At 38.7% G+C, this 12,661-nt stretch overlaps 1 protein-coding gene across 2 annotated transcripts in view; it reads right to left on the minus strand.

Annotated features, from left to right (window-relative positions):
• Positions 1-4,466: 4,466 nt before the first annotated feature.
• Positions 4,467-12,661, minus strand: part of insc (INSC spindle orientation adaptor protein) — a 60,042-nt gene continuing 51,847 nt past the window's right edge. For both annotated transcript variants that reach the window (XM_023400217.2, XM_023400219.2), the window contains exons 8-13: positions 10,355-10,526; positions 9,227-9,405; positions 9,062-9,128; positions 7,752-7,907; positions 6,473-6,549; positions 4,467-5,444 (exon numbers count right to left, since the gene is read on the minus strand). In XM_023400217.2, the coding sequence (XP_023255985.1) occupies positions 5,316-5,444; positions 6,473-6,549; positions 7,752-7,907; positions 9,062-9,128; positions 9,227-9,405; positions 10,355-10,526 (780 nt within the window). In that variant the 3' untranslated portion in view covers positions 4,467-5,315. The remainder of the gene's footprint in view (positions 5,445-6,472; positions 6,550-7,751; positions 7,908-9,061; positions 9,129-9,226; positions 9,406-10,354; positions 10,527-12,661) is intronic.

Raw genomic sequence — 12,661 nt, forward strand, 5'->3', positions numbered from 1 at the left:
CTTTGGCCAAAAGTTGTGACCGCAAAGTGCTGATATTAATTTACACTCAATGTTGTGGTTGTATCTCAGCAATTAAAACCCCACTGGACCCTCTAATGGGAGTCAGCTGGGGACTGGACCAGAGACATCAGTAAATAGGAATATTACTCTCTTAATTGGCTGTCCAACAGGTGATGGCACTTAAGACACAATTAGTCTTTATACTGTGAGGTCAACATGTGCTGCAGCAGGATGCTAATGTGGGATTTGTGTGTGTGTGTGTGTGTGTGTGTGTGTGTGTGTGTGTGTGTGTGTGTGTGTATGCATGAGAGAGAGAGAGAGAGAGAGAGGGTTTCCAAAGCTGATTTTTATAGGCAGCATGATTGCATAAAAGTCATTGCAAAGACATGAGTTGATGCAAATCTGTTCTAGACCTTGTGAGCTAAGGTGAAGACGATGTGTGTCGGTTTTTGTATGTTGAGCTGTGCTGATTGAACTCAGTGCCCTGCCAGTCTCAGTTAGACTCAGATGAGAGAAGGGCTCATGTTATTGAAATATGTCCAATCATTTTGTTGGTGGAAACATTAAAAGTACCACAATTTGGCAGTAAGAGTCAACATTTGCCTTTTATGGCTTCAAAGGTTGCGCCCTTGGTGCACTCTGAGACGAACTGGCTATGACCCCCCTGCCACTGGATTTAAGGCATTCATATTGAGCCAATTGTACAAAATCTGCTCAATGTGTGAAGGTGATGTCTTACCTTAGTGAGACATCATCTTCACCGGGCTACTTGTGTTTGGAGCTTCTTGAAAATAATCTTCCCCTTCTGATGATGGCGTCCTTGAGTCTGAGATCAACTGCATCTGAAGTGCAGTTCTTCAGTAGACTAACAGTGGAGTCAGGGGTCCGCACTTCTTTGTGTGCATCTTGAAACTATAAGAAGTCTTACATCACATTTAATCTCTTGTCCAAAGGAATCTGACTTTCAAGTTTGGCCAAATTATTTCATACTAATTTGAATTTTTTCTTTCTAAAGTAAAATCCAATGTATCAAGTTCTGAAAGCACTTTCAAAGGAAGAGGACATTTCAATAATATTTGGCCCTCTGAATTAAAAAGAGTGACACGGAGAGAAACTTTTCTGAGTCAGAAGCAAAAGATGTGACACATAAAATATTAAAGTCTCAGGAGAGTCACAGAGAAGTGTCTTCTTGCATTAGACTACAAGTCCTCAGATCCTTTTCTTACACAAAATGTCTGATTTATGGTTTAGGACAGCGAAGATGACATGAAAATGACTCTGTACCGCAGCTTACTCTTCTTAAAGGAGCTAAGTTTTGCTATTGCTACATAGCCAACGACTGAAAAAATGACGACTCCCTACCTTTGAAGCAGACGTGAAGACCTTTTGTCTATCAATTCCTCAATTATTTATGTTCCTATAAAGAATTTTTCATAAAAGGTTGTGAATATTGTTGTGTGAGGATTACAGACAGTCGGGCGACTTCCTCTTCTTCATTTCTTCCAACATAAAAACGTTTTTTAAGTTCCGGCTAGGGGGGTTTTGGTATGTTTGTCTTTGTTAGTTTACTGCCTGGTTATGAACTCCTAACCAGTGAATGACCATCTGTTGACCAAAACAAGCGCAACACAGCTCCAGCCTGTCCCTAGAAAATTGGGTCAACTGGCCACCCTAACCAAAAGCTTTCTCCAGCAGTGGAAAGCAACACTGAAGTTAGAATGCTAACCAGCTAGCCCGAGCCTGTCTTGTCACTTTCTGATCTCTAACTGTAGCCTCCAATCTGCCCTGAAGATGTAGCGCTGCTCAGAGGGCGTATTATAACTTAATGTCTTGTAAATGCAACGATGGCTGAAGCTCTTGTCATAATCACCACCATTCCGCTCCTGGCAAGAAACCACATTCAGTTGCAGAGAAAACTTATACAAACAAATAACCCCTTTAAGGAACGATGAATTGTATTTATGATGTACAATTCCCATAATAAAAGTGTTAGTGCTGATATTCTGATACCTGCCAGATTGACCTTTTCAATTAGAATTATTAGAGATAAAACTTGGTTGGTTGGTGGGTTTCTCATCATTTAATCACTACCTTGAAACTTTGCTCACATTGGCAGTTTGTGAAAACAATCAGGATGGCAACAACACACATACAGAAGACAGAGAGTGAAAGTTCAAGAGCTTAGAAACTGAGAAAAGCTGAAAAACTCAGAGCTACAATACTCGGTCTCATGGTCATGGTCGAACCAAAATAATATCAAAGGAACCTGTGTTTTTAGGCCGTCTGTTTAGTTCTCCTCTGTGTCTATACATATTTCATTGGGTCTCAACAAAGCGAGGCAGGAGCATATTCTATCACAAAGGCCTCTGAACACAGTCCCACATGTATGCTGGACAACACACACATGCACGCACACACACACACACACACAAAGCAGCTCAATTGTCTCAACACTGGGTGAGGGTGTAACAAGTCCAGGCAGCATAAGTGCCCTTAGGTGAAAAAGAAGCTACAGAGAGAGCAAGAAGGCCCTCAATTGTCTCTCCAAGGAGAGGAAGGCTTATGGAGAAAAAAAAACCTGAGAGTGTTTTCATCAAAGAGATGACAATACAAAGGACAAGTTTTGCAGATAAGCCCTCACATATTTCTTTGCTATCACTAGCTGCATCGAGTCTCAATCACTTGTGAGCTAAAACTTGGACTTGCACTTGGGATTGTGAATCGCTTTCAAAGCTATTGTGAATGAATGAATGAATTCTCACTTTGAAAAGCTGATGACAAGTTTTCTTTCTAATGCACATAGCTACATTCTGCACTGGTATTCCTCCCAATGAGAGTCAGTGTTTTTGAAAAGTTGGAGGCTTAAATAGCAAATGCCCTCCGCCACTTCTTTTAGAGGACCTGGTGGTTCATGGAGGAGCATCAGGTAGACCTTTGGGCCCACCTTTCTCCTAGCCTCTTTCTCTCTCTGTGAGCTTCATTCAAAGGCTTTTCTCCTCCCTGTTCCTGCATATGTGACAAGACAGATGTGAGTGAGAGTCGTTCCTCTGAGATAGCCCGAGGTCAGCTGAGCCTTCTGGGGGACTTTAGCTGCATGGACCCCGACCCTGTTGGGCTGATGTACCAGTGGTGTAGCACCACAACACGTGACCTCAGTAAAGATGCACAGAAGCTGAACTGCAGACTGTCTTGCAGTGGAGCTACACTGTCTATATACTTCAAATTTCTCAGGGTATTGAAAATATTAGGCGTGAATGACACCTTAAACCTGTAATTACTATTTGTTTTTGGCCACTTGGGGTCAACAGAAACAAGTTGTGTACACAATATTGACATCTTTTAAGTTGATATGTTAGATTTGCTTACTTACACATCTAACACTTATGAAACAATATTGTAATATATTTGGAGTTGTGTAGTATCTGGAGTGAAGTATCTGGCTCTTTAGCAGCTAAATGCTCCACTATGTTCCACAGCTAGTTGCTAACTGTGTGTGTCTGCAGTTAAGTGCTGAAAATGACTCTATGAGAGCGGTGAGACTGAACCAAAACGTTCAAGTAAATTACTATAAATCTCCATAAAGCTGAAGAGGGCTGCAGATTTAGGTGATCATATTCTTTATGTCCATCACTGCAAGTGAGCCAACTCACATTGTTCTCTTTTCACAAAATATTGATTATAGCCTCTTTAAGATTTTAATATACATTAAACATAGGACATTTCAATGGATATTTACCAGTCACCTAAATTATAAAATGATTTCCAATTATGTGAAACTAAAATTATCATAGGGGCACAATTTTTTGGACATTTGCACATAATGTCCAAAAAGATAATTGGTAACTTTGATCAGTGACTAGCTACAAACAAGTCTGCTTGCCTGTCGTTGAGTCAGCTTCCACCATTCGAGAAAAGCTATGATATTACTTACATTATTACACACATGTGCAGATGTGTGTGGAAACTCGTCAGTTCAAAGGAACAATCCTAATACTTGCTCAGCCAGGAAGGAGTGCAGAAAGGGGAAGATGACCAGGCAGAGTGCAGCAATATGCAGGAGAGAGACTTTCAGCATGTAATGTTGACTATCAGTCTTAAACAAATGCCTGACAGTGCTTAATGCAGTATAAAGTGTTGTACAAATGCTCCCATTTAGAAAGCAAAATGCAGATGTTGTCATAATCCCTTAGTCACCATTTGTTGTTGTTCTGGAAGAAATGCCAATTTAAATAACAGCGGTTACAAGGTAGAGCCTGAAGTATTTCTTCTCCTCTTCTTCTTCTGTCTTAATTTATGTACTTAATTTGTTTTGTCAGTATGTACGTTCTTGACTATGTTAACTATGTGTTCTTGTAGCTTTACCATGTGTTGTTGTGTACTGCATTTTTTTATGAAAGACTGAAGCATACAATTGTGAACATTTAACACATATAGCAGTAAGTCATTCTAATCAAACACACTGAACAATAGATTGATGATTGCCTTTATTCCATGCATGGCATACAATAATGGTAATTCTCTTTAAATAAAAAGCATTTTTATTTTCAAAGTCAAGACCATTTGAAAAGATTAATTTTCCAGTAGCAAATATACGTAATATGTGAGATTAATGGCAAATTCAGTTTAACATGCCATACAATGCTCTTTAAGAAACAATATATTGTACACCAGGAAAAACAGATCGGAAACCAAATAAAGTGTCTGCTGATTGAAAACATTTTTTTAAAAGGTCATATTTTTAACAGACAAACAAAAAAAGAACCGAGGACAAATTTACCAGAAATACCTATTGGTTCTTCAATGCTAAATACTTCAGATGTTAATTTTTGTCAAAGGCATTTTTCTGTGTTATCCTCTATCTTGAGACAAGAACAAAAACATTGCACAGTGGTAACATATAAAGTGTTTCATTCAGAACAGGTTATACTTTCATTTTAAAAAGTAGCACCTACTCATACAAAATAATTACTGATATAATTACTGATGTGAAATTCTCAGTTGAATAAAATGAACTAATGACCTTTTTTCTCCTCACACCATAGACATTCATTGCACTAGGCAGCACATTTACATAAAATTACATATATGTATATTTACATATAAATGTCTTCTGCATCCATTCAAACTGACACGATGCAGTTTCACTCTGTTTATCAAATTCAGAGTGTCCAAACATGAAGTGACAAACAAAGCTTCAGTCAGAATGATTTGCAGAGAAACTGCGCTTTGGTCCTCTCTGCATCATGAAACAGTATATGAATATGATCTCGTACATGAGTTCAGCTCTCCGCTCTCAGTGTTTAGTGTGCAGGCTGTCATACAAAGCTCTCCTCCATGTTGGAGCACAGCAGGAAAGAGTCGACCAGACGTGGTTTGATGAGCTGCTGGTGGTCGGCTGCCTCGATGCTGTCTGGACACCCTGCTGCAAGCCTCCTCAAGGCAGCCTGGAGACACACACACACGCAGACACAGACACAGACACACACACACACACACACACACACACACACACACACACACACAGTACACCCTTGTGTAAAGACAAAAAACATAGACATATGCGTTTTCACATATCAAGATCATGCTGCAGTGCTGTATGCAAACGTGTATTTGAATCATGTAAATATAGATGCAATCATACATTAAGACAATTACAGAGGAAGAACTGTATCAGTACAAGTTTAATATAGTTAAATAATTTAAAAAAAAACCCTTATGGTAGCAGCGAAGAACACAGCGAGGAACAAACAAACAAACAAGAGCGCATGAGTCGTTATGTGTGACGTCTCAAACCCATTCAGCCAGGAGAAGCTCCAACATTTACATTTAAGATTACAAATGATCTGTGAAAGCTCAGCGTCCTTTGAAGATAAAAATTCAACACCTACAAATGCACTACTTAACCCTTGGCTAAAAGGATAAAATAGAATCACGTTAATTTGAATAGACTGACAAGTGCAGTTACAGTGAAGAAGAGGGCATTTCTCAGCGCGGCGAGGCAGCCCAATTAAGCTCCTGACCATTATGCGCTTCAAATCCCCTCATCGGCCTTAAGATCTGGTTTTAATCATTATGATCAGATTGAGAGAAGGATAAAGTACGAGCAGGGATATTATTCATGATATGTACATATTTAAACGTACAACATTTGAGATGATGTGAATCGGTCAGCTATCTCAACATGCCTTAAAGATACAGAGGTTGTGATATATTTTCAATTTTCAAATGTTGCCCTGTGGATGTAATTAAATTGGACAGCCATTTGCTGCACTGATGTTATACATGCAGACCTGTGGTATAATGCTCACGGTTTGTTCTATTGAAGTCCTATACATCCAGTGGAGCTGAAAATGTAAAATAATTTAGGGGTGTGACTGAAATAGACAGTTTGAATGTTTAAATTTCATATTTCTATTCAGGACATTGTGCACACACCAACATATATAGACATATATAGACACTTAACACCCACCAGGCAAGCAACCAGCACTGAGTCGCTGTTATTTCTCTCAGTAGGGGACCGACACAGTTCAATAAGACGAGGAACAGCTAATACAGGAGAGAGAAAAAAATCAGTTACAAGCTTGTCCCATTCTTAGATATTGATATCAAACAGAAATGCAAAGCAGCTGTACTTGTGTACAGGAGGCATTCAGAGTAAAAGTACTTCTTATAATCTTAAGAACATTCCCAAAATACCAGGAGCTTTTAATTCTTAACTCATTATTTGCTTTTATATAATTTTCTTTACAAATAATCACCTTGCTTCCAATGACATTAAACAGAAGTAGCATCACCTTTAGAAAAAAATACACTCTTTTCCATCTTTGGCTTTCATAGAGTTTATAATATATGGGTATATGAGAAAGATCAAATGATGAGATTTAATGAAGTATTCATCAAGAGCTGCTTCCCATGAGACGATGAGGTATGCAGGGGAATGGACATATAGAACGTACAGAACATTTGTATATTAAAGAAGACGTTTCTCTGTCCAGTGATTGGGTACAGACCTATGGCCTGGGAAATTATATTGAGACATTTTTTCTCCTTAGAGTAAATAAATATTCAAACCTCAAGAGGACAAAGAAGCAGGGAATTGTTTCCAGTTGGTGATTTTGTTAATTTAGCCTCATGAATTATGAATGGCGTACCTCAAGGCTCCCCTTAAGATCAACTTTTATTGTAATTACATCTTAGAAATCCACTTACATTCTGTTTGGCCAATTTTTTTGGGGATCAGTTTTTCTACAAAACAGTCCCACCAAAATTTCAATGACATATTTTATACTTTCTTTTTGGTTTTTCTTTTTTTTTTGTCCATGATATCCATACAACCCGCTAAAGTCCTTATGAAGCCCAAAGCATACTTTAATATAGGTAAGTATATTAAGTCATATTCAAACCTACACAAAGGAAGGCTTAAGATAATATCACTTAAGATAAAATCTAGTGAATAAACTGTGAGAAAAAGTGGGGAAATATTTTAATTTACTTGTTTGGGAGCCCTCTAGTGGCTGCAGGACCATAAGGAGCGACTCAGTTCATTTATGTGTTGGGTTTGTTATATTGATTTTCCAAATGAATATTTATTATTTGTTGCAGTTTATTTGTATTTTTTTTTTACCACTTTATTTTGTTAGCAATTTATGAATTTTGCTCAACTCTCCTGCATTTTTTAATTGTACCATTAATAAATAAGAAATACTTTAATTGTGTTATATGAAAAAAAAAAAAAAAAGCTGTGGTACCTTTTAGCTGGATGGCTGTTTGGGCCACGTCAGGGTCCCTGCTCAAACGGGCCAGTGTGACCGCAGCTTTCTGTTGGACACGCTCACAGGCGGCGCCCTCTGATGGACTGGAGGAGGATGGCTTTTCTCCCAGCAGCAGCAGCAGTCGCTCTACTCCTGAAACACAACATACAGTAGAGATTAGCCAAGCAAGAAACCAAAGAATCAAATATGTCAGGAAGGACAGAAAAGGAGCATGTTTAAGACACACAATAAAAAACTATTAACAAACGAAGGCAGTAAGCAGACAAGAATTAAGTTAGAGAACAGAAAAACAAAACAATGTAACACAGTCAGAAACATGGGAACCCAACACAATGAAGAGTTCAGTTAGAAACTTTCCAGACTTAAAGTTACACAAGACTCAGACACAACAAAGTGTTCAGGTGAATTAGAAAGGAGCCAGACATTACATACATCACATTCAGAGGATATAGACTAAAAGTGCATCTAGACAGCAAAGTCATTAGTCCAAAAACACTCTAAAAGCAAAGATGAGATAAAAACAGCTCAGTCAGTCAGGCCTAATTCTTCAAATATGCTCCACAAGGCTCACTGCATCAGTACAATTCAGTTTTAAATTACAGGGACAAAGACTATAACAAACAGACATTGAAATACATTGAGCAGATTATAAAAATTTTGTTTTGTAAATGCTCCTTAAAGCAGAAAAGAACAAATTATAAAATATATTTAGAAATACTGATTGAGACATCAAACAAAAACTTAATGGACGATTACTGATGAATATTACTGATACACTGACACACTGAGCGGCTCTAATACAACGACCCTGACTCATACTGAAAACATATACATCCATCGATGTATTTTACAGTACATGACCAACACAAGCTCAGAGTCAATGGAAAATGTTATGTGGAGACTTAAATGAGCAACCACTGACAGAAACACATATAAAAGCAGAAAATATGAATAATAAAACTGAAGAATGAAAAAACATGATTTAAGAAAAGAACATTTAAAATGCATATCAATAATCTTTAAAAATATCTGGATATGCTCAATGATTGATTTTATTTGAGCACTTCCAGGCTGCTGCACAGATGTTACCTGATGCTGCCATCTTCAGGATTAAAGAGGAATTACAATATTTTTTCTCACTTGTACCTCAACTAATGCACGTCAGTGAGTGGTCCAATTGTTTCTGGTGTATTTTCTTCCATTCAACTGCATTTGTGCCCCCAAAGAAATAACAATGATATGATATATAACTTTCAATTCAAAATTATAGGTGAAAAATAAATTACCTTGCTCTTGTAGGACTTCAGAGGCACACTGCTCTAAGACTGAGAGGTTTGCCAAGATTGTCACCACCTGAGATTTAAATAGTAATTAATAAAAAACAAAGATGATGACACATATACACATATGAACCCTGTTTTTGTATAATAACACCTTAATGACATGTGTACCTGGTCTTTGGAGTAGGGTGTGTCGACCCTCTGGCGGTCTTTGCAGGCCTGCAGCAGGATGTGGATGGCATTAAGCTGCAGGAGAATCTCACAGGCCATGCTGTCAAAGAAGGTGATGTTGGCCAAGGCTGCAGACGCAAGAAGGAACACTTCACCGCAGGAGGCGCTCTCACACAACTCTGAGGGAATAAGGCATCACTTGATAAGCACAGTGGTTCCAACATAACATAAATAACACACTTAATGTATTATTTAGTCCAGTTAGAGGTTGTTCTCTCCTGGAGACCAGATCAGAAAGCTTATTTGTTTGCATGTTTTGCAGAGTTTTATAGGGATTTAAAGGAATTCAATAAGGTACTGTAGTGAGGCATATTTCAAAGCAATGACACCAACAGTTGTTTTTTGCAACTTTCTTCTGTGCAGGAGTTGCAAAATTGGGTTTTTATGGAAAAAAAGTAACAAGAAAAAAACGCATACAAGTACAAGCTTAAGGTAATTAATATTATTTTCTGCATAATACAAAAAGGACTTTGTTGTACTCTTTATATAGCCCTTACAAATACCTTTGGTTGCCAATGTATTAGGTACAGTTAGGTCAAATCAATGCAGTCTAATGAAATTAAAATAAATCTTGTCTCCAGGAAGGTTTTTTTGCATTTTGCATTTCTGATGCATTTTGTGGTGCTGTTCAAATGTATTAAGTTACACTGAGAGAGGTTTGCCAAAACTGTCACCGCCTCAGATTCTGTTCTATTACTGTGCCCTCACTGATATAAATAGGTAGGACATAAGAAACACTTCTCAATACAACATAATTTAACAGCACCACAAACTGCAGCATTGAATCAACAACAAAACAGTCTCAGCAAAACCTGAACATTATAACCGTCATAAAGGAGGATTTATTGTAGGGTAGTTGTATTAGACTGAATTATATGTGCCTAATAAACTGGAAACTGAGTGAATATAAAAAAATACCTTCACTGAACCTCTATTATTATTAACTAAAATAAAATAAACCCACACTAACGTTTTATTTTCCCTAGATTTTAATCTCACGGGTAGATATTTATTTGAACCTATTAACACCCTGTTTCTCTTGGTGAGGCCTGTTGTAAGTCCACTCACTTATGAGCGCGGTGACGATATCGTGCATGCTCTCCAGGAAGCTGGCGAGGTGCTGTGTGGACGTGTGGTGAGGCGAAGTGATCTGAGCCACGACGGCCGCTGCCTCTGCCCTGGCTGCTTCCACACTGCTCTCATCAGTCAGGATGTCGGCCAGGCACAGGATCCCATCCACCTACACATTAGACGACATACAACACACATTAAGTACCTTATGATAATTTATTATAACCTATTATACTACAACAATCAACTGTTTTAAATAGACAAGACGGGATATTAAAGGAAAACACCAGGGATACAATTCAAATGAATATAATTCAGTATGTATTATTGGCATAAAGGTCTGAAGCAGTAAGAATAATACAATTCAATAATGAAATGAGAACAAAATACACTTCATTAAGTCAAATCAAATAAACAGAAAAAGGAAATGGCATAAAAAAATACATGTGACCACAGACTTTCTCTGTTGGTCAGGACTTCCTGTGTCGTCCTTTCTCTATGGTTGGACTGTGGTCACTGAGTCTGTCTCTGCTTTGTGTCTCTGACAGTAAAGAGACACTCTGCCAATTCATATTCACGGTTTAGGGCCAGATAGCAATTAAGTTTGTTTAGAGTTTTGGTTTGATTCGTCCAGCGTTCCAGATAGGCATCTTTTGATGATTTAATAATTTGGTTTACTCTGATTAGTGGTTGGAGAGCGGCGCTGGTCTGAGGTTGAATAGCACTGGGTATTATTTGATCAGAAGGAACTCTTTTAGGGGCTCAGTTCTTGGGTTTGTGGTGCCTGAAATCTCAGTGTGTTTTCAGGGCTCAGTTTGAGAAAAAAAACAAAATATGAGTGCTCTTTATTTAATGTTAATAATCATTCATCATCAGTTGGATTTTAATACAGATGCCTACAAAAGTCTGCATGCAGGGCCTCAGTGGGCCACTACATGCTCACATCAACAGGACATCACCCTGGGCCTGGTGATGCCGGATTTCTTTATGGAGATTTGACTGAAGCTGCACTGACACTGGTGTCCTGAGTGTGTGAGGGCTGTTGAAGCGGGAAGGTGGAGGAGTGCTGGAGGCTGTGTGGACATGGGAGGTTGGAGCAGGAGAAGGCCAGGCGGTTGAATCAGATGGAACTTTGAGTGAGGAAAGTTTTCAGTTTTCAGTCTGCAGAAGTCTATTTCAAAGTCTTAGTTTTGTCTGAGACCCCTGAACCGTCACTGTGCTTGAATTTGGGGTACAGTATCTGTATATACCTGTCGGATGGATTAGTTGCCAGTCATTTTGAAGGTTATTATACTGCTCACGGAGAGCGTTGAATGCCAAGCGTCTGGGTGCTATGTAAAGAAGGTCTGCAGGTCTGTTGTTACTGCTCTGTCACCTTGCCTTTTAAAGTCTGTCTCAGGATGTCTCAGGGTGGTCTCTGAGCAGCTTCTTCTGTATTTCTTCCTCCCTGCTTCACTGGTCATGTCCTCTGGGCAGTCGATCACCAGAGCACGACTCCATCCGTCTGGTTGTAATTGTTTTGGATCCATTTTTCCAACTGAGAGAAGTTACTCCTGTGTTCTCTGCTTTCTGTAGCTAAGCTGTGTCTTTAAGTTTAATTTAAAATAAATCGTGCCATTCAACTTGATCTAAAAGCGTGGGAGTTCATGTTTTGTGGCTTCATCTTCTCTCTGGTTGGTGTGGAGCTGCTCTCAGTTCCTCTTCGTTAGAGTTGGTCAGTGATGGTTCCAGCAATTATTCTGTAATGAATCTGTTTTGTCTCATGCTCCTGTACATTTACTTCATTTAGTTATTTCTAGTCAAGGGCATGACTCTCATTTCACCCTTAAAGGAAACATCTAATCACTGTCACCGCAGAAATAGTGTTCAACAATAAGAGCACTGTGATCTCCGTGGGAAATACACTGTACCTGACCCCTGACTTCAACCTGGAGTTGCATGGTGTATTAGCAGTAACAGTCACTAATGACTCATTTGATTTAAGCTGAACTATAAGTGACTTCAGAGTTCTCAGGCTGTCTGGTGTGTGTGCTACACGTGGAATCAATAAGCAAAAAGTAAGGGGTTGCACTTCTTCACACATTTACGAATATGTAAACTACTCAACAGGACCAAGCACGGAACAGTTCCAGCCATCTGAGTGTGATACACAATGCACCAATAGGAGGAGTTTTACTAACTGCCACTAACTGAATTACCTCGACAAAAAAAGGCTAGCTGGTGAGTTCATGACAATTCATTATGATAACATTCAAAATGCACATACAACTAAATACTAATACAGTGGGAGGTGGTGGTGGTGGG

The sequence above is a fragment of the Seriola lalandi genome, unplaced genomic scaffold (genome assembly GCF_002814215.2).
Source record: "Seriola lalandi dorsalis isolate HSWRI2012SDOR001 ecotype SW California unplaced genomic scaffold, Sedor1 jcf7180002052274, whole genome shotgun sequence".
Lineage (NCBI taxonomy): Eukaryota > Metazoa > Chordata > Actinopteri > Carangiformes > Carangidae > Seriola > Seriola lalandi.